Source organism: Homalodisca vitripennis, chromosome 4 (genome assembly GCF_021130785.1).
Source record: "Homalodisca vitripennis isolate AUS2020 chromosome 4, UT_GWSS_2.1, whole genome shotgun sequence".
Taxonomy (NCBI): Eukaryota; Metazoa; Arthropoda; class Insecta; order Hemiptera; family Cicadellidae; genus Homalodisca; species Homalodisca vitripennis.
This window is the reverse complement of record NC_060210.1, coordinates 123,819,760-123,842,414: the sequence shown is the minus strand read 5'-3', so window position 1 is coordinate 123,842,414 and position 22,655 is coordinate 123,819,760. Positions and strand designations below refer to the sequence as shown.

The window sequence follows — 22,655 nt, the reverse complement described above, 5'->3', positions numbered from 1 at the left end:
ACTATCAGTTTCTGATATATTATCTACAAAATGATCACTAAGATCGTCTTCACTAGCAACAGCGAGACCACTTTGTACAAGACTATTTACAATTGTATTTTCGCTTACAGGCGATCTTGCTCTGTTACTCATGGTCAAATCTATTGACAATAATCACAAAACTAATTATAATATAAGCAAACTGAAATAAACAAAAGAAAAGCACGAATAATTCCCATTAAAACATAACCTAGCAACAACGTATTACCACAGCAATAAAAGACGCTCACTGAATGATTGGACGTAAATGAGGTTGAAAACGGCTGATATGCGTCATCAAATGTTGAGCAAGAGTAAAACAGATTTTTTTTTATCAATAGTAGTACTGTCATTCCTACCGGTCTTGGTTTTAAAGAACGGGAATGACTATGACGTCACAGACTGTGACGCCAAAGGTTTTGAAGTAGCTCTAGCACTGTGCATTGTTATTAAAATGGCGGGTTGTAGAAAGTTTAGTTCTGTTGACCAGTTGAAAACTTTGATCAATAATAAAGAAAATACGGACCATATTCAATTAAGAATAAGTGATTCGAGGTTTGCTATATACTTTAAACTGTACCAATATCCCTTCTATAAGAACCTACAGTCCTGATAAAGTCCGATAATACTTAAATGATTAATAATAAAACTATTTTTAATTGGTAAATGGAAGAATTAATTTTCAAATATCTCAAGACGAGAGACTAATTTCCCTCTTACCACTTACATACAATATATAATGAAATCATAACCATTTGAGTGTTATTAGTAAATAAAACAAATGTTCCAGTTATTTTATGCTATTAAATGACATACATATTTAATACGAGAACAATTATTTATATTTAATTATGATTTCTCCTAATGACTATTAATTGAAACATTCCAGTAAAATTGCGAGAAACAAAACTATATCTTAATAAACTACGAAGTGTAGATTCTGGTACATGGTTAATTTTTAGTTGTATATTTGTATTCTTTTTAATTTATTTAAGTACACTTTTATTACATTAACGTTCAATACATTAGCAATGCATAATATGCAATTAATAAAATAGTCTACAAATTGTGTTTTTTATATTTCTAAGGCACTGGTGTAAAGGTGACAGTTATGGCTGCCCTTTCGTTACGTCACGGTTGACGTCACCACTCATCGCCCGTCTGTCTAATCTACAGACGGTGGCCGGCCATATAGCCACAGCGTAAAAAAAACCCTCAGAACAGAAGTAGGGTTAGGATTAAAAATTAGGTTAGGTTTTGTTATGTCACTCTTCTGAAGATAAAAATATTAGCTTATTGTTACTTCAATAGTCTTAAAAGATAGTTAATATTTCGTTTGATCTCCATGTACTTTGTATGCTGATGTGTTAATACTATGGAGTTTATAATATATGAATTAAGTGGGAATCAGTGAGCATTACAACAATTGTGCCCAGAATAACTGTAACTTGGATTTATTCATTCAGGGGAATTTATTTCAAATAAACAAAGTGAAACGTTAAAAATAAAAACAAGTACTAACTGAGTTGTAGAAGTGTACTGTTTTATAATAAGTAAATAAACTTTGAAGAAATAAATATGATTCATAGTCTCTTCATTATTAACTCCTCAGGGTAAGTCTTCTTAATACATTAATTACAAATTAACAGTCAAGTGCTAGTTTTGGTAATTTGTGGAAGGCTGGATAGCAATGGCAGTTAAAAGTTAAATATATTTGAACAGTATAAAGGGTGGTCCAAAATAGTTAGCCTAATTAGGCTATATTCAAAGGAATGTAAACTCTGAATTATACATGCAAAGTTGTTAATCCTGGCCTACTGCCTGTTGTGTCTTTGGTGTTGTCCCTCACTTCTGGAGAAAAAGAAATGAAAAAAGCACATCCTTCAAGACAGTAGGGTACAAATTCAACCTCCGACTACAAAAGTGCTTTCACTTGTATTGTATTGTTTAATGCAGTAAGGTAAGGTTAAATTAAAACTGTGATCCATTAGTATAATACTTACCAACCTACCCATATCACATTAGCATTTAATATCACATACAAGTAATAGATGGGGACTTATGATTACTTTGTTTCATTAAGTGAATTTCGTGAATGGGCATCACATTATTTAACAGTTTTCTTGTAATTGTTCCAGAGATTTGTTCATGGAGAAACACTGGAAGAGTGTAATATCTCGATCAGTATGTGATTACTTCTTTGACGAACAGAGGAAAGTATCTTGTCCGGAAGATATGCCTCCAGTTATTGCAACCCCTCACCATTACCTTATCAGTATACATCGGTGTTGTATGTTTTTTGTTGCTGTTTGCATGACAGAAGGTAGGCCACAATATTTGTTATATGTAGGTACACTACATAGTTGAGTTTTGATTTTATCACAGATTCTGTTGTTTTATAGATGAGAGTTGACTTGGTATAAGTTTTGTTGTAGGCTAATCTGTTTACTCAAATATGTAGGTTTTCTTTTAATAAGAAAATTATAAAACCTATTAATCTTTTGGATATGAAAAGGGTTTCAATTGAGATAGTTGTTCCCAATTCTAAAGCGCGTTTACACCTGAGTTGCAAACCTTTTTTGCTGACTTTTATCTGCAATTTTTAAAAGAACTCTTTAAATCTAGTGGAACTTCTGGTGGTTACAGACCGATTTTATGAGTTGGCTACTAAAAATACTTGGGTCTTCTATGTTTAGGCAAAATAACACGTGCTGCTGCAGCAAGTACAACCTCTTTCACACTTCGAAACTGGTACATTAGGTGTGTCAGCTGACTTGTTCTGATTGATTTTGAGTCAAAAATAAATCAAATAATATCATATAATAATTTTCATACAGAGTATAGCCTGTTTATACCATTGTCTTGAAAGTAGCCTGACAGATTGACGTATTTCAGCTGATCCATTTTTTTGAGATTTCATTTCCTTAATTATTTGAACTGAGTCAGGAGTTGAAGAATGGCTTTCAGAGTCAGTACCACCCTGAGCAGTCTGGGGGTTTGCGTGTCTAAACGAGTAGGTACTGGTCTCTGTAAATTAATAAAACCTGCCTAATTAAATCTGTGTTCAAAATTAAAAATTGAAAATAATGGCTACACATCCAAGATAAATTATTCTTAATAGGTCCATAGAGAGTCCATTTAATTATGGTTTTTTTCAACTGCCCGGTCAATAATAAAAGTTCAGATGATGATTTAATAGTAACTTCATTTTTAATAACATTACACTTGTACTTATACAAATTGTATAACAAATTTAGTCTTAATCGAGTCTTAAGTTTTTGAGTTATGATTGATCAAACTTGCAGTTTGATTGTAAATTGACAAAAACGGTAACTTTTTCACTATTTTTAACATAAAACCTGGAAGTTATTGTTTCTGAATAGTTTGATTTACATGCCTAAATGAAGAAATAAGTAAGCTAAATTTTAATGCAACTACCGTTATTTTAGCTCTTCTAATTAGTTTGTGGTAAACGTTCAAACTTGGGTATGTAAGTGATACTTTTTCATCCGAGATTAAATGTTTTACTGTACTGTATAATTAGTTACTAGGCCTACCAATTTTATGTAAATTGTCTAGAAATATTTTCTTGCAATTTTACACAATTAAAATATAGTCTAATGATTTATATTATTTTCAGTACCACCATTGTTTGTGATAGAGTTCTTGCATAGAGTCGTTGACACATTCGATGATTACTTCAGTGAATGCACAGAATCAATTATCAAGGAAAACTATGTCGTTGTATACGAGGTATGTCATGGTTTTGGAAGTAATGATTTACTAATTTGATTAAGCTAGTTAATTATATATTATTACTACCAGTTACCCGTGGCTTAGCACACAATTTCGTAGACTTTGTACATGTATAAGCACTTCTCGTTTGAGTGAATTATATTTCCAACACCAATGTTGAGTTTGCCTTGTTGCTACGATCAAGAAAATATGCGAAAAGTGTATATTTATGGCCATTGTAATTTACCCTGGTCTTAGTATTTTTTGTTCATAGTTGATTTTGCCTTCTTTCATGATCAAGAAAATATATATAACTTCTCAGATCTGAGAAGCGTACTACTGTCAAAAGACAACTAAGATGGGTTTTTAACAGTCTTTAAATTTATATTAAAAATTATATAATAACTTTGTCTTGTATATCTAATACTATTTGCTAAAATTTACAGTTAAAAGTAAATGTTTACTAAAACTTTTCATTTTCTTGCCTGCATATTTTCTTACTCTGTGCTCAACAGTGGTTGTAGAAACGTTTGAAATAAGAAGTTTTTTTACTATGAACCTTAGGAGTCTACTAGACTCAATTTTAGTAAATTTTTAATAAATGTATAAAAGCAATTTGTTAAAAATGAATGTGATTTTAACATATTGTAGGTTATAGTTTATGTGAAAAGTAACAGTTCATAATAATTGGTTTACAAGAAGGAAGGTGATACTATATAAGATAAAAAACATTGTAAAGATTTAAAGCAACATTGATTATGTATTTTAAATATATTTTGTTTGGTTTAAATCGTACATTTCTTATTATGCTTACTTAAAATTACTCAACTTTTGTAAACTTAAAATATGTCTTTATTGTGTACAAACATATACATTTTTTTTTATTTACCAAATACATTGCTCATAATTAGGAGTAAAATATAAATATATACAGTTAGCAGAGTAACACGGAAAAATTTATGAATTACTTTGTTAATTACAGAAAATTTATACAATCAGTCCTTATTCTAATTCTTTGGATTTACTACATTTTGGGCAGGAAGCACTTGTTTTTTATACTCCTGTTCCTTGGGCACACAACACATCGAACTTTTCTTTCACATTTGTTCTGTTAGTGTATCTTTCCTCCGATAGAACCTGTGCAATCTTCCTTGCAGACTGCCAGATATGTTTTAGAATATGAGCAATGGCAGGTTGCCTTACAGCTTATGGTTTTAACAATGCAAATCCAATTTCCTTCCATCATTGTCATCTGTAGTTGAATTAGTGTTGTGGTCAGAAGCACCGATAGTCCTTTTCGTCGTGATTGATTCCGGCTCAGTCAGAAAGTTATCTTCATTCCAAATCTTTTGAGATATTGCCTAACTCTGGATTAATTTCTTTTTTAAATCTAGTATCTAAACTGCAAAGTCAAAAACTAGAAACTAAAATAGCAAAATCACTTTACGATTATAATTAATTACATGAAGGAGTTCCTTCAGGAACAAAACACATATACTGGCATGGGGGTCTAACAACACCCCATGTCATTTAGAACCCTCTTTTTACTGCACCAGAGTGACGTGAACTGAGGAAAACCACCTTAACAGATCGCATATGAGGCAACTAATACTGAGGAATGCAGCATTGCAGCTGACCCCTTCCAGTTGTTGTCTCCAGATGTACCAAGGTAGGCGCTGAGAGCACTAGTATTAGTGCTAGTATTTAAGGGTGAAAGATCTGTGAGCCTTATAATGTTGTATCTATACATTAACTGGACAGTGCCATCTCATAACTAGATTGCCTAAGCATTATGTTCTTTCATGTCTCAGCATAATTCAATAGTATGGAATATACATAACAGTCTCCTCATACTATCTACAAAGTTCCCTATTTAATTTTGGTGCTTCCTCAGATGACAATGCCTCGTAACAAGCTCAATTAGCCTGTTAGCTTGATTTTACAGTCCACAATCCAGATTGCACGGTGTTAGACCTTGAAAGTGAATAAAATAGAATCTACTGAAACAGAGGCGTACATTTGTAAGACTTCTGTTGTGTTCGGACACGTCAGTTGATGTTAACTTACACCCATTATGTAAGTGGGGAAGTTTTTTTCTCAAGGATAGACATTATTGAGTCTTGATGTAAAGAACTAGCGATGCAACGTAAATTCTAAAATTTGAGTCTTAATCTATTGTAACTGTTAGGAAGTTGAGTACAGGGTCCTTATTGACAGTGGTGTTGCTAAATGAGTTTCTAATTAAGCTTGTTCATATTTATATTCTTGCAAATGTGATACTTTCTAAGGTTAACTTTAATTCCTTCTATATTTTTCTGATAATCCTTTTAATACTACAGTGTGTTAATCAGACCACTGGCTCTTTTTTGTGCACTATTGATTAAACCAAATAAATGCTTTGAAATTGTATCAAGCATCCCACTATGTCCTTGGTACTTTGGGAAACCTCTTTTTTGTGTTTTTTGCGTTACGTATTTTTTTTAGCAAAAATACTTTTTATGATCTTTATGACATATGTATTTTTAGTGGCATATGAGCCACAGTATGTACAATAATCCCAATATATTCTAAAAATGTCAAAGTAAAATTGTGCATACTTGTTACAAAATCACCTAATATCGCCAAAATTATAAAAAAGTCATTAAAAGAGTTAAAAATTTTGTTCAGCCACACACGTCAATCAAATTATATTGTCAGACCTATGTCAAATAAATTCAGGCATTATTAAAGCTTGCTCAGTTATTAATTAACTCATTGTTGCCATTAATTAAAAATAATAAATTTTATAATGAGACATGCTGTTAAACCAGTTTACCTAGGGAAGCCCTCAGGCTATCGTGGCAGCTGTCTTTGTAGACGTATGTTATGATAATATAATTGAATATAACAATAAAACGATGTGCTTGTATATTGCGTAGCTAGCTGTGTCGGTACATTATTTCGTGAGGAACAATGTTTTACATTCTACAAAATTGTAACAGTATCCAACTAAACTATATTTGAATTAAATTAATTGTGCTGAAAACCAGGGATTGTTATTAATTGATAGGAAAATCAGCAAGCTTACCTTGAAAACTACCTTGTGGGCTCAACTTTTATGTGTTCTTTCAATTGGTGAACATCAGAAGATAGTTTTCAAGGTAACCCTCCTGATTTTCCTATCAAATGAAGTATATTTGAAGTATATTTAGAAATGCTTTTAAGATTTTTGCGAAAACCATTTCTTTTCTCGTTTTTGCAGTTATTAGATGAGATGTTGGACAATGGATTCCCACTTGCCACAGAGTCCAATGTTCTAAAGGAGCTTATCAAACCACCGAATCTTTTGAGAACAATTGCCAACACTGTTACTGGAAAGTCAAAGTAAGTGTCTTCCTTGTCTCATTATATGACATTGTAGGAGGATTAAAGGATTGTGCTGGATATAACCGATGATAGTAGGCCTTGAAATAACATAGAAAACTTGATTAAGCTGGTACGATTTCATAGTTTCACTTCCAGCCTCAGCTGTTTCTGCCATATTTCTTCTATTGATCGACAGGTTAACATGATTTTGGAAAATGTTTTGGAATATTTTTTGAACATTATTAAACTTAGATGAGTATTTTCACTTTTGTGATGTGTCTGTAGAAGATAGACTTACTATCGAAAGGCCTCACAATTAAAATGTTATATTGGTTGGTGTGTTTTCAATGTAGTGATTAAATAAAGATTTTCATTAATCAAGATAATAAAGTGTCATCCATGTAACTCCATCTTTAGTTTATATTGAGAGAAGCCCAAGGCTTTTTACTCAAATTTTTCTATAAATTTATTTGATATAGAATAGAATAGTTTTTTATTGAATAAGCCAAAGGCAGTAAAATTGTCAATACACTTTGAAATAATATGTTGATGTTAAAGTCTTTGAAAATTGATATTGAGTTGTCAATATTCATCAAATTTTGTGTTTTTAAACACTGGCACACAATAAAGTTCCTATTCCAACAGAACATTTTTTATCTTGTTTTTAAAGTTCTTTTGTGGTAAACGTTTTATCCTTTCTGGTCACAACTACAGTCCTACTCCAATTTGGAAGGGGTCAGTTGTCTGTGTCTTGATGAGTCGACAATTGGTCATGTCTAAATTATTTCTTTGTCTAGTGTTGTAGCTATGTATTTCACTCCTGCTTGTCATAAATGATGTGTTTTCTTCTATATGCGTCATCAGGGTCAAAGTGTATAGGGAGAAAGAGTAAGTGTCTCCACTCTTTTAAAATAGTCACGGCATAACTCTCTATGACCACACAAAATGCATATTGTAGTTTTTTGGATCTTAAATGTAGTGTCTGTATGAGGTGACGATATCTATTTTAATTCCTTCATGTTATGGGTATATTTTATTCTCCAATTCAAAATAGTTCCCCTGAATGCATAATTCTAAAAGTTCTTTGAGTACTGGAATCGGAAATTTAGTTCTACGTTTTAATGTTTGATCTTTTAACCAAAATTCAATGATTTAAAAGTTTCAGTAACTGGTACATTAGTTAACACATTGACTGCAGCGTAGTTTCACCCCGCTCTAGCAAGTGGCTACACCACATTGAAACAGTAAACAAGTGGTAGAGCGCACGGTCCCGGTGACCGCGCCGCTACCCATTGGCGCCACGTGGCGGTCACCGGTGACCGCGCCGCACCCAATGTGTTAATAGACTTTTAACATTAAAATTAATTAAACTGTCAGTTTCAGTCAGTTTGAGTTTTGTCTTCTCAACAAAGTCTTTTAAAAGTTTTAATGAAGGTGTCAGTTTTTCCTACAATTGGTGTTAGGATACCCAACAGGACTTTTAGATAACTCCCTATACAGTAAATTCTGGGAGTCAATTGTCGGTTTGAAGGTGGTGCTGGTTTTGTGGAGTTTTGGGCGGCTAAACATATGTGGCAATTTAGAATGATGAAGAGTTAATTTGTCTGAGAAACTTTCTTTATGTTTATGAAGGGCTTTGGGTACTTAGCATTGAAATGCTTCTGTGAGTTTCTCTTTATATGATACAGCATTTCCTTTATCGGGTTCTAAGGTTTTAATTGTATCATCTTACCCAAGGATCAGTATTAATTATGTATTTTCTCACACTGAAACCGATTATTCCATTTCTTAGATAACTGGAATCAGCCAAGTTATCCCATTTACAAAATTCAGAGCTTTTATATCATGGCTTACGGACAAATATAACCCTTTGAAAAAACAGCAGTTTCTGTTTTGCTTCAAATTTTGTACATTTTTCTAATTTTGTCATCCATAATTTTTTCACAGAGAAAGTAATTTTTATGGATTGTTTTTTTTTCAAATTTTTAGATTTTTTGTTGGTTACATTACTCAATTCTATTTCATATTTACATTTATTTTGGATTATTTGAAATTTCCTTGTTAAATTCATTACTAATAATTTTAATAAGTTTGAGAATTTCATTTTCAATGCTGTTTGGAGATATTTTTTTCAATGGTAGAACACATATATTATTATGTTAACATTTAGGCAATGCATTTTCATTCCAGCATTTGTTGAATATATCAAGATGTTGTTAGTGCTTAGTTAACTGAAGGTGCAAGTTTAATTGATTCATTTTACTGCTGGTTCTGGATTTTTATACTGACAGTAAAATCTTACATTTGAAATTCATTATTGACTATTTGAAAGAATAACAGAATGAAGAACTTTTGCTATTATAAATACAACAGAAATGTGAAGTTTCTGGAAATTGTATCAGGCTTTTTCAGCTTCCTTTTAGTGGTTGCTGTGAGTTAACATCCTCCAGGTATTAGTATTTTTGTTTTGTTTTGATGCTGGTTTGTTACATGTTTAGGTAAGATTTTCTTCACCTAGTTTGTTATCTTACACATTAGTTGTTCATCCACTAGAGGAAGCAACCAACATTAAGGTCTACAAAGTGATGCACTTAATGATGAATATCCTTGTTCTTTTTACATTGATATGGAACAAAATTAACAAAATTTGGCACTTTGGTATTATCAGGAGGCCACTATTTTTGGAATAGTGTATCTTACTGGATACGTAAAAACAATATTGTTAAAAAAACAGACTATATTTGACTTACTGTGAAAATTAAATGTCATTGTAATGGTCAGTTCTAGTTTTCTGCCTCCCAAAAAGAAGCGATTTCAGCGAGAAGTAGATCATTTTGTCCCTATCTACGTCTTATTATTACACGATATAAGCAGGTTTAGATTATGTTATCATACATATGTTACTAGTAGTACCAAAGTTAAAGATAACCTTTACGAGTACTCATATGATTTGAGCTTGAATTTAGATACTACCTCAAGGGATCTTCTTCAATTGCTGCCAAAAGTGCCAAAGTCCGCATTGATGTATGGCCAGGGGCATTTCCGATCGTTACTTTCCCAACCTCAGATCACATCCCAGATTATCTATTCTGATATTGGATCACCTTTTTGTACCGATTGTAGATTGTAAGTATCAATCAGAAATATCCCTGGTCTTCAGTGCAGGCTGCAATTGGCGCCAATTCCCCATTCTGGTGAAAAAAGAATAACACCCCTCCAGATAGTACCTAAATTCAATCTCAGAACTTGTGAGTCCTTGTAAGTGTGAACTTTAACTTTTTATATTTATAATACGTATGTATGTATAGCTTAAGAACTAATAGTAAATAGGGAGAGAGTGGTCTCTTTCTTGCCGACATTGCTTCCTTTCGTGAGGCAGAAAACAAGAACCGATTGTCATAATGACATGTAATTTTAATAGTAAGTCAAATGAAGTATATTTTTCTAAAAATGTAGTTTTGTCAGGTTCCCGGTAACAAAAACTGATGAAAATAAAAAACTGGTGGCTTCCAGATGTTACTAACGTACTGAAAATTTAAGGTGTCAACAAGCTTAGACATGGAATAGGTTTAGTAGCTGATAAACTGGTTTATAAATAATGTTACGTTTAACTTGTGATGCAGTGTCAGTGCAACACTACCTAGTGGCCAGCTGTCCAATGTGCCATGGCGGCGCACGGGAGTCAAGTACACCAACAACGAGGCTTACTTCGATGTTGTGGAAGAGGTTGATGTTATTATCGACCGGGCAGGCTCCACTGTCTTTGCTGAGATACAAGGCTATGTAAGCTTAGTGTAGTTCAGATTGTCCTGTTTCAGTAGCAGCATATACATGGTTTTCATATGTTATTTAGTAATTGAGTAAAAACTGTGTTTTCATTAATTAAAAATTAAGTTTGCTTTATCAAATTTTTGTTATGTAAAATAGGCATTATTAGAGTCTTTATAAAATGTACAATATCAGTAATTATGAACAATCGTCATTGTAATTCTGTTTTATTTTATGAATAATATTTTAGGTGTTATTTATGTATGGGAACAAATTCCAAAATAGGAATACAAATTTCTTATATACAATGTTAAGTAAATGTACAGTACTGTTTATATGAATAAATTCATGGGTTGCAAAAACTGGTTTCAGAGTTAACTGTTTGTAGTAGGAGTTGTAGAAGCTAGTTCAGTTTTTTTTTTTTTTTTTAATTATTAATTAGGACATATTGTTTATATAAAATAAAGAGAAGTAGAAAAAGTTATGAAAGTAAAGACTGAGGAGATTCAGTTTTAAAGAAGGCCCAAGTAAAATGTAGCTCTACTAAATGGAATACACTTTGGAGAAGCATTTTCGTTTTTTCCAAAGGATCAAAACCATTACAACAAATTAATAAATAAGTTAACATTAGTAAATAAATAAGTGACAAGTAATAATTAAAAGAGTAAAATAGAGAAATAAATATCAACAGTGACAGGGCGATGTCATCGTTGTGCAGCACTCCATTGCAAGTTGAGCTTAAATTCAAAATAGCTTTTTTGAATTACGCCAAGGGCCCGCATAAAGACTCCATGTGGTCCGGTAATATTCAAACTTGTCTTTGAAGCCGTATTATTGGACTGTAGGTTGTGTAAGAAATGGATACTGCTGTTCTCGTGAAAAGGGCCCTTGTTTGATCTTGTGTCGGAAGGGATTTTGAAATTGATTTCTGCAGAAGAGCTGGGCAATCAAGGACTCCATTTACAACCTTGTGCAAGAACAGAATATCATGAGTGATGTGTCTTGATTCAAAAGGCGGTGGGTTTAGTAGTGATCTCATATAGTAGTGCATCCAGATACGTCAATCCGAGGCACACCCCGACAGGTCTCAGAAAGAGGCTTTAAGTGCCAAACTCATTCTCAAAATAAGCGGCTTTATTGGGAAAGAAAAACAACTGAATTCTCAGTAAGGGATGATTAACATTTGGTTCATAAAATATATTTAAATTTAAGAATATTTTCATAAGTATATTTTCGTTTATTTGTATTTGTTTGTAGGTGGATTGTTGTATCAAACTGAGTGGAATGCCAGACCTCACATTATCTTTTATGAATCCCCGACTGTTTGACGATGTGAGCTTCCACCCATGTGTGCGGTTCAAACGCTGGGAGGTTAGTGGTGTAGCATCATTAATAATAATATGAATTTTATGGACTACTTTGGTGTTCGATTTACTGAACTGAAGTATAATCTTCTTGTACATATAATTTTGATGAAATTATTTAACATTTTCTCCCTTGACTTTGTTTGTATCGGATATCATCCTTTGTACTGAATACTTAGGAAGATTATAAACAAATTATATACTCCTGAATGTCATTACTATAATTCTTGCTTACAGAGAAAAACAAATAAAGTGATAAAACAAGTTCTTTTACTTATGGTTGGATAGCTCTTTGACAAGTCTTAGTTAATAAGTTAGAAGTCACGAAGACACAAATTTCTTCTTATGCGCCAATGTATTATTTTAATTTCAAAACTTCACATTACATCACAAGAAGTACATCAAATTACATAGTGACAATTGAATTGTACAAAGGAAATGAAAACTTGAAGCTAAACTTGATAACCAAATACTAACAGTTAATAACAAATATTATACAAGGGCTATCCAGAATTTAGATTACATTTTGCTCTGTAGCAGCTAGGGGCAGGACTATCGTGGCCATTTTGATGTCAGGACGTTTCTCCGTTCAGTGACTATCCATCCGTGCTAGTTACTGTTGCTGTGAGTGGTTACTGTAGCTCCTTGTTGTTTTACAATAGCAGTTTAAAATGAGTATCAATTCAAAATCCAACGAGTCTTTAAGTGTAGTCAATAATACGGCTTTTATTTGCTGAGCACAATAAATCAATTAAAATTTATTGCCAAATTTTTGAAATTCCTTGGAAAGATGTGATTACTGAAGGTGGAGTGCTTCAGTGGTGCATTAGGTTTTAAAATTGCCAAACTAATGTGCATGATGACGAACGAAGTGGATGACCAAGCATTGTGACCAATTAAATTGTCTCTAAAGTCGATGAGAAGATTAAGAAAGACTGCTGATTCACAGTAACAGAACTCTCACTTAGTTTTCCTCAACTTTCAAGGAGTTTGTAAAAGAAATTGCTATGGAGAAGTTAGGTTACCATAAATTTTGTGCAAGATGAGTACCGAAAATGGGTATGACTACCTGGTTGAAGTCTCAGGTGGCAGAATTTTATAACACTGGAATTTCAAAACTAGTTCAGCATTATGATGTACCTAAATTTGTATGGTGACTATGTTGAAAACTAGTATTTACGTATCATTTTCAAGTATATATAACACAATTTTATTCTTGTACTTTGTTTTTTGTTTATAGAAAAAAAGTAATCTACTTTCTGGATAGCCCTTGTACTACAATGACATTAGCAACATATTTCCATGTACCAGTTCAATGAAGTTAACACAATTTTTTGGTTTTATCTAATAAAATAAAAATCAACCAATGCAAGTTTAGAGCAACAGTTGACATTTTGTTAACCCTAGAACTAGCAATGGTTGTGCCTGAAATGCCACAGTATTTTAGATTGACATGTAATGGGTTTTTAGACAAGTATTTATACCAATTAACTTACTCCAAATGTAACATATTGTAAATGATTTTTTTCAGAAAAGATTACAGAATCAAAATATGCCTAAAGAAATTAGATAAATTAGAAAAAAACCACAAAAAATTATTTTGTTTTACTTTAAACAAGTTTTTTTTAACTTTTTTACCAAAATATTCCGTTGCCTAGCAAAGTTCCTCTGTATCAAGTACGAAATCTGGGATATACATTTTGCTCCAAATTTTATGCTGATTTCGGAAATACATAGTTTGTTGCACTTTAAATGCATAAAATTATACTTATACTAGTTTATATAAAAATCCGTACCCGTATTTTATTCTATTCTCAATGAATACAAACTAATAATTTCCAGCACCTGCATGGAAGACTCTAAAACAACATATCATGTATAAATCCATTCAGAATCTAACTAAACAGTTTAATAATGAAATATAAAACAACAAAAACATATCCTGTACAAAGTATGCGGCAACAACTGATCGACTACGATGAAACAAACGTTGTGTAACAAGCGCTACAGTTGTTGTCATCAACTGTCTACCAACAGACTAGTGTGGGGCGGAATAGCACTTTGTAATGTACAAAGAGAATGCAACATAAAAGCAAAGACCAACAAAATTGGTATCAATATGTAGATTGGTTCTTCTTCTTTACATTGATATGAGATAAAACGTGATTGGTTAATAATTACACGTTCACGAGTCATGAAAACAAAACACTGCAAATGGACCGCATATGCGGCGATGCCAATTCTGGAAGACCAAATGAACCGCATATGCGGCGATTGCCAGTTCTAGGGTTAAACAATGTGAAAAAGTTAAAAAAAATTATATAAATATAATTTTACATTATAAGCTCCACAGTATTAAACAGTACGGACTGCAATTAATACCTATTAACTTATAATTACATTAATATAATTTTCAACATCTCTAAAAATAAATAATATTAAGATAAATATAATATACAAAATAAAATGTTCTAAAAGGAAAACATGATCTTTTAAGTAAATCAATGATTAATATTTAATTATTAACAAGTTGTTCACTAACATTGAGCAACTGTGATGGATGTTGTAGTCCGAGAGAATCCTGTCGTTCATACCCCCCGATGGTAACTTGCGTCTGATGTCATATCACATCGGCTCCCAGAGTGTGGTAGCCATTCCGATATACGTGCGTCACACCGTCAGCTTCAAGGATGGCCGTCTGGACATAACTGTTGGGCCCAAACAAACCATTGGAAGAACTGTGAGTCAAGATAGTGTTTACTGGAAGAAAAGGATGAGATGAATCAGAATCGTATTTATTGATAATCATCAAGATTACAAATAATGTCAATATTTTATTTTTATTGGTAGATTTCGGTCAGTTCTTGATGTAGACAGAACCGATGGTTACCTGTTGGAAAGCAAATATTTAATATAAAAATTGTAAAAAGATCCAGTAACCCTAATCTGAATGGTAGAGTAACAGTAAACAATATGGATATTAGTAATATTCTACTATAACATTTAAGCCTTATAACCACTTGTTTAATAATTATGTATATCATTATAAATGTAATTTTACAGCAACACACTTTTTGTAGCTGTTAAAAAATTGTACTAATGATCTTTGATTGCATAGGTTATTTGCATAGTGTAGAGTGAAAATAAGATAGTCTTATACAGCTCCTCCCAATATAAACTTGACTGAAATAATAGTACTAAGACAGTAAATCAAATAAGGATTCAATATTAATTTCTGCTTGTCTGAAAATTGATGTAGGAAACAGCACAGATGTATTGCAAGAATGGGTGTGAGAAGACACTGTCCTGAGTGTTATATTTTGTGTTTCTTAACAATGTAGTCATATCTGATATGAGGTCATCTTAAAAGTTGTGGAGTTTTTTATCTCAGTTTTAAGATATGAATTGACAAAACACAGAGAAATTTTTATTAAATTTATTTTACAGTTTATAAAGAACGAGCCCCTTTTGTTTAATCAATTGTATAATTCGGCAAATCAACCCACATAATAGCGTAAAATTATACCATTCAACATCTAATATATGAAAGTATTCATCATTGGTTCATTACAAAATTTGGTGTTACAATAACCCGATACAACAGAGTATTGAAGGACCCGACAGAATTTAACGGATGTCTTTAATGAACTGAACTAGTTACGTTCCCAAGCTCTAACTTTGCTTCCCTTTAACCTCAAAATCGTGAATATGTAACATATGCATGGCATATTATATAATATTTATAAAAGTTATTTGACTTGTAATTCTTTATTGTAAATTCATTTTTCCGTAGATGTAAAATTCAATCAAATGTTATTATTAAACAATAATCATAATTTTCTTTTAACAAAAAGAAAATTATTCATATAACTAATGTTATATTTTAAATTTCAAGATGGTAAATTTCTATAAAATAATGATTATTTTATATACAAAACACTTCTAAATTCTGCAGTGTGTGGAATTCTATGGCAATGACTTGAATTACCACTTTGTTGTACGTAGGTAGAGAACGTGATGTTGGAGATACCGATGCCCAAGGCTGTGCTGAACTGTGTGCTAACACCGTCGCAGGGCAAGTACACATTCGACCCTGTGAGCCGAGTTTTGGTATGGGATGTTGGCCGCATTGATATCAGCAAACTGCCCAACATTCGTGGTTCTGTAAGTGACTACGAACTTTGACATTTCCTCAACTATTATTAAATATTAATAAAAACACTACTTTTCCAAATTGTTTTATTAATTTCGGGCGAGGCCTTTCAAAACCAAAGGTTTCATCTTCAGGCAACTCCACAAATAAATATTTACATATTGTTTGTTAAAATTAATATTAAATTAACATATGGTGTAAAATGTAAATACAAAAATTTTGGAAATATTTCAGCCAGTATGAAAAAATTATATTTGACTAGAGTTTAATTTTTGAATAAATTCAGAAGAAAGAAGATTGGAATTTTCAATTTTTCAAACTTCATTGTTCATGGAGTTTTTTCTTTACTTCTGTTTATGTATAGTGTTTCCCAAGCATTCAAGTTCATTGGTTTTGTTTATTTCTTTTATTAATTTTAGATTTGTAATTGATGTTCTGTGTCCTGATTCAATGCAGTGCTTGGCTACAGCAGATTTGTCAACTCTTCCATATTTTGTGTGTGATAAATGCTCTTTAAATCGTGTTTTTATTGTTCTTTTTGTTTGTCCAATATAAATTTTGTCACAGTCATTGCATCCAATTTCATAAATTCCCGATTTACTATCATTTGAAAATTTTGTCCTTAGGGTTTCCTAAAATTTGGGATAATTTGTTGCTTGTTCTGTGAGTGACAGTTTTATTTGTATGCTTTTTAAAAGTTTTTGCATATTTTGGTTTGAAAAAGTGCTGTATGTTGTGCAAATAAATTCATGTTTTTTGTCTTCAGGTGGTCTTAATGTTGTCTTATCTTTTCTACTTTTTCTTTTTAAAAGCTTGTTTTAGTATATTGTCAATGAGTTTGTGTAGTGTAACCATTGAACATAGCAATAGATTTGATGTAATTTAGTTCTTTCTTGTAGTTTTCTGTTGAAAGTGGTGTATTTAACAGTCTATAAATCATTGAATTAAATGTTGCTCTTTTTTGTGCAGAGAAGGATGGTTAGATTCATTGATGATGAACCTATCTGTATGAGTTGGTTTTCTGTAGATATCAAATTCAAATTTTGTTTCATTTCTAATAACTAATACGTCTAAAAATGGGATACTATTGTTTTTTTCAATTTTCATATGTAAATTTAATAGTAGGGTAAAACGAATTTAGAGTTGTGATAAAATCTTGTATGTTTTCATTTTTATTAAATAATTGCAAAAATATCATCGACGTATCTTATCCAATTTTCTTGGGAAATATGTCATTTTAGATTTGGCTGTAGTTTCAAAATAGCTCATAAAAATATTGGCAATAAAACATGAGAGAGGATTTCCCATAGCTGTTTCCATCAATTTGGGTATAATAAGATTCTCTGTATTGGAATGTGCTCTGATTCATACATAAATTTATCATACGGGAATATTCATCAATTATTTCCTTTTGTAAATTTTGAGAAGTTAACCAATCTGTAATTATTTTAATTGTGTCCTTAATAGGAACATTAGGATAAAGCGATGTTACATCAAAAGAAACGAGATATTCATCTTCATATAGAACAATGTCTTTAATTGATTCTATAAAATCGTATCTGTTCTTGATGGAAAATGAAGGAAAACTTTCTAAAGTTTGAAGATTTTTTCGACAACCATTGAGACAGAAAATATGTTGGGGAGTTTATACATGACACTATTGGTCGCATTCCATTCCCAGGTTTGTGTATTTTTTGTGTGTATTATTTGTGTATTATATGTGCACAACATACAGCACTTTTTCAAACCAAATATGCAAAACTTTTAAAAGCATACAAATAAAACTGTCACTCACAGAACAAGCAACAAATTATCCCAAATTTTAGGAAACCCTAAGGACAAAATTTCAAATGATAGTAAATCGGGAATTTATGAAATTGGATGCAATGACTGTGACAAAATTTATATTGGACAAACAAAAAGAACAATAAAAAACACGATTTAAAGAGCATTTATCACACACAAAATATGGAAGAGTTGACAAATCTGCTGTAGCCAAGCACTGCATTGAATCAGGACACAGAACATCAATTACAAATCTAAAATTAATAAAAGAAATAACAAAACCAATGAACTTGAATGCTTGGGAAAACACTATACATAAACAGAAGTAAAGAAAAAACTCATGAACAATGAAGTTTGAAAATTGAAAATTCCAATCTTCTTTCTTCTGAATTTATTCAAAAAATTAAACTCTAGTCAAATATAATTTTTTCATACTGGCTGAAATATTTCCAAAATTTTTGTATTTACATTTTACACCATATGTTAATTTAATATTATTTTAACAAACAATATGTAAATATTTATTTGTGGAGTTGCCTGAAGATGAAACCTTTGGTTTTGAAAGGCCTCGCCCGAAATAATAAACAATTTGGAAAAGTAGTGTTTTTTATTAATATTTAATAATATTTAAAGAATTTCCAATTGCTCCAAGAGTCTACAATTTCCTCAACTGATAAAAAGAGAGGGTTATTTACCATAACCTCACTATTACTGACTTTAACTGGTTCTAAACCTCTATTAACAAATTAACGGTTACCAAATACAATGGGTTTTTTGATCACATATGAAATGCACATGAATAAGCACAGTACAGTACAGAACTACATGCATGGTCTATATCTAATTATATGAATACAATTACTGACATTTAAATTAAAGCAAATCTTGAAAACCTTCTCATCTAATTGACATATTTACAGATAAATCTCCAAAGTGGAGCACCACCAGTGGAGTCAAACCCAACTATAAATGTAAGTATTTTATATAAATTATCAATTCACTCAAATACAAATTCTCATTTTTTTTTTTAACTCTTTGACTCCGACATCTGATTTGTCAATGATTTCTTATAGAAATACCAATATTAGTAGTAAAAGTTTTTTTAGCATTTTATTAATATTTACACTGGCACTAGATAACGGTTTTGTTTTTAATGTTAATGGCTTAGTGTGTCTAAAGTTATTGTTACATTATCAAACGATCAACAATGATACTAACTATAAGTTCAAGCTCTTCATGTGAAATAATTCAAAATGAGATCAGAATTTGAATTTAGAGCATTTTTTTGTGTTTAAGCATTCCATGACTTATGCATCACAATAATGCACTTGCCCACACTTATTTTCTTGTTCTTGGATTCTTGGCCAACAAAAAAGCAGTCACAAATAATACCAAACACGAATATTTGCCAGACATGGCTCCATGTCAGTTTTTCTGTTCCCAATAATAATGAAGATAACCATGAAAGGACAATGTTTTACCATGATTAATGAGATAAAAACAGATTTGCGAAGGTCACACCAGGGTTTCAGAAGTACTGCATAGATTGGAGGAAATGCGGAAACAAACTTATAATGCATTAATAAAGCAATTGTACATGTACTTTTGAGTCATTTTAAAAGAATCAATGAGATTATAAATAAATCCATCTAATTCTTTTTTAATAATTTTGCAGTTTATGCTTCTACTAGTTATAAAAATACTTGTAAGTCAAAGTCCATCAAATACAACTATTAAATCTTCTAAAGACAAAATGATTGTGAAATCTAGTCCCTGTGGACACCCTTATATCGACAAATTAAAGCAACTCAAAGTTATCACAAATACAGGTAAAAAGCCTTTACAACCATATCATCTACGGTATGTGTCTTCTGTGTAGCAGTGATTGAAGAACAGGAAACTTATCAGGATAGGAGGCCGATCCTACCAGACCCACCATTAAGTGAAATAATCTTGAAAATCTTTCTTGAATCATTTGGAGTTTGATCTTGTGATATTGGTGAGGATTGTAAAGTTCTCAGGCGTACTCCAATAATTGTCTTAACCAGAGACCTATAGATGAAGACAAGAAAGTCAGCCGACAAGCCAGAGACAATCTAAAGATGAGACTAAGAAGTGTAGAGGCTTGGATGCACATGCTATCAATATGATGTTCAGATAAAATTGAGGTATTGAAGATGTGAGAAAAAATTCTTTTAATGATCCAAGACAATAAACTGAAATATCGTAGTTAAGGATGTCTGGATGGTTATAGACATGTATTTCTTTCATGATTTTTTTCTCTTGAAGATTTTTTTTTGTCTGCAACATTAATGCTGACAGATCATGCTGATTTAACAATTTTTGCAAAATCATCTAGAAAATCTTAGGTTAAAAAAACATTAGTTATTAATTGTTAATATTAACATTACTTATAAAGATAGGCATGTAATGACATGTTTGTTTTGATGTTACCAGGTAAAGTTCACTATCAACCAACTGGCAGTATCTGGTCTCAAAGTGAATCGTTTGGACATGTATGGCGAGAAATACAAACCTTTCAAGGGCGTCAAATATATCACCAAGGCGGGCAAATTCCAGATCAGAATGTAAACTTGTTTGTTACTTACATTCTGTATGTTATTGGGACAGGAATTCAAAGAATTTTAAATAATAAGGAAATAATTTAACTTTCAAGAATAGAGTTTGTTGGGAATCAATCTATCACAAGAATAAGAGACACTATAAATAGACTCAGCATATACAAAAGGTCATATCTTCCACAGAAAATGCTATATGTGTGACTCGGGAAGACGACAATGACAATGAAACTCAGAAGTTATGTTTCCTTGTGTTCAATTGATATCCTTTCTGATATATTGGGAGATTTATTATTTTATAATTTAAATAAATACATTATAGATATATATATACATAATTTTTTGTACATACATATTAAATGACATTATATTATTAGAAACCACATTATGTTAGTTTTATTTACCACATAATTGATCAATTAGTAAATTTAGTATTTTTATATTATTAATGTTTTATTATTTTACCTTATCTACTTGCCAGTACCAAGCTATTCAGTAAGTAATATAAAATTTTAATTTTTAATGTCATTTTAAAAACTGAATATGCCATACAAATGAATACATTAGTGATCAAGCAACTTCTTAGTCTTTCAATCACAAGTAATGAAATGAAATATGCATTTTTTTTAGAATCCTTGTCACCTTTAGGTCTACTTAATATGAAAGTAACGCACATTTACTCAATTAAAAATGTTAACTTCAAAACTATGTGCTTATTAGTACACATGATTCCAAACAAAAAGTGTCCTATAAACATAGGTTGACAAATATGTTGTTTAGCTGCTAGTTGCCATTTTGAAATTTTAATAAAAATAATTATCTTTATAACTAGTAAAGCTAAACATACCAAACTTTGCAGGTAGGTTATTTCAAATTAGAGAAAAACTCAAAAAACCAATTTTATGATTTGCTTTAATGTTACCAAAATGGTATAAATTGAAAATTTAAAAATCAAATAACAAAAATACCAGTATATTTATTAAGGATTTACAAGATATCAGCTGTTATGGAATTTTTATTACAATTCCAACGGTACTTTGTTCAATGAAATCTGTCAATGCATAAGCAAGCATGACCACTTTAAATGTATGACTGCACAAGCCAGGAGTAACAATCATTATTGTCAGTTAAGAGGTATCAGCTCTGTTGCATTGGTTATAAAAGATTTACAAGATACCAATTATTTTGCAACTTTTGTAACAATTTCAATGGTACTTTTTCCCACAAAATCTGTCAACACAAGCGAGCATGACCACTTTAAAGGTATGCCTGCACAAGCCAGGAGTAACAATCATTGTCACTTGAGAGACATCAGCCATTTTGACATGTTTGTTGCTCCCTAAAATAATGATATCTCAACACTGTGTAATGCAAAACAATGCTTATACAATGAAGATTCACAATTTTTATCTTTATCTGATAAACACTGACCAACGTGAACTTTAGCATAGGAGTTACTCATAAACTCTACTGGTTGTCAACATAACCTATTGGATGAGACTGGCATGATCTTTTTTAATAAAGATAACCTTTGACTTGAACAAGAAACTAAGTTGCACTTTGTTTTTCTTTATATACAAAGTATATTTTCTCCAAGATAAATATATTTCTTGTTTATATCAATTTGTAAAAATGAAGTCTATCAGATTTCCAATCATTTTAGTTAACTTTCGAAATGCCAGTTTAAGTTCTTTGTTACTAAAAAGATTGTAAAGCTGAACAGTTTCAACTTATTTCTTACAAAAAGAATTGATTTTTGCTGGAATTAATTTTGTAAAGTTAAAGCACTGGGTAAATCTCATAATTAAGGGATCCTTTGACGACAGATGCTAATGCTGGACAAATTTTGGCTGGAAAACCTTGAAGTTGGGGAGAGTCAGAAACCATTGTGACACAGCAGTTCAGGAT

General features: G+C 31.5%; 1 protein-coding gene across 2 annotated transcripts; it reads left to right on the top strand.

Annotated features, from left to right (window-relative positions):
- Nucleotides 1-1,201: 1,201 nt before the first annotated feature.
- Nucleotides 1,202-21,130, top strand: LOC124360094 (AP-3 complex subunit mu-1). Of its 2 annotated transcripts, none has more exons than XM_046813392.1 (10): nt 1,202-1,631; nt 2,157-2,341; nt 3,659-3,771; nt 6,995-7,116; nt 10,722-10,881; nt 12,124-12,237; nt 14,800-14,970; nt 16,236-16,394; nt 19,089-19,139; nt 20,626-21,130. In XM_046813392.1, the coding sequence occupies exons 1-10, from the start codon at nt 1,597-1,599 to the stop codon at nt 20,758-20,760; spliced, it is 1,245 nt and encodes a 414-aa protein (XP_046669348.1). In that variant the 5' UTR covers nt 1,202-1,596; the 3' UTR covers nt 20,761-21,130. The 2 variants fall into 2 exon arrangements, with proteins under 2 accessions (XP_046669348.1, XP_046669349.1); XM_046813393.1 differs by lacking the exon at nt 1,202-1,631 and adding an exon at nt 1,706-1,978.
- The last annotated feature ends 1,525 nt before the right edge of the window (nt 21,131-22,655 follow it).

Coding starts and splice junctions, on each gene's coding strand:
- LOC124360094 (XM_046813392.1), top strand. CDS start 1,597: ATGATTCATAGTCTCTTCATTATTAACTCCTCAGG. Junction 2,342..3,658: donor TGCTGTTTGCATGACAGAAG/GTAGGCCACAAT, acceptor TATTATTTTCAG/TACCACCATTGTTTGTGATA. Junction 12,238..14,799: donor TGCGGTTCAAACGCTGGGAG/GTTAGTGGTGTA, acceptor TGGATGTTGTAG/TCCGAGAGAATCCTGTCGTT.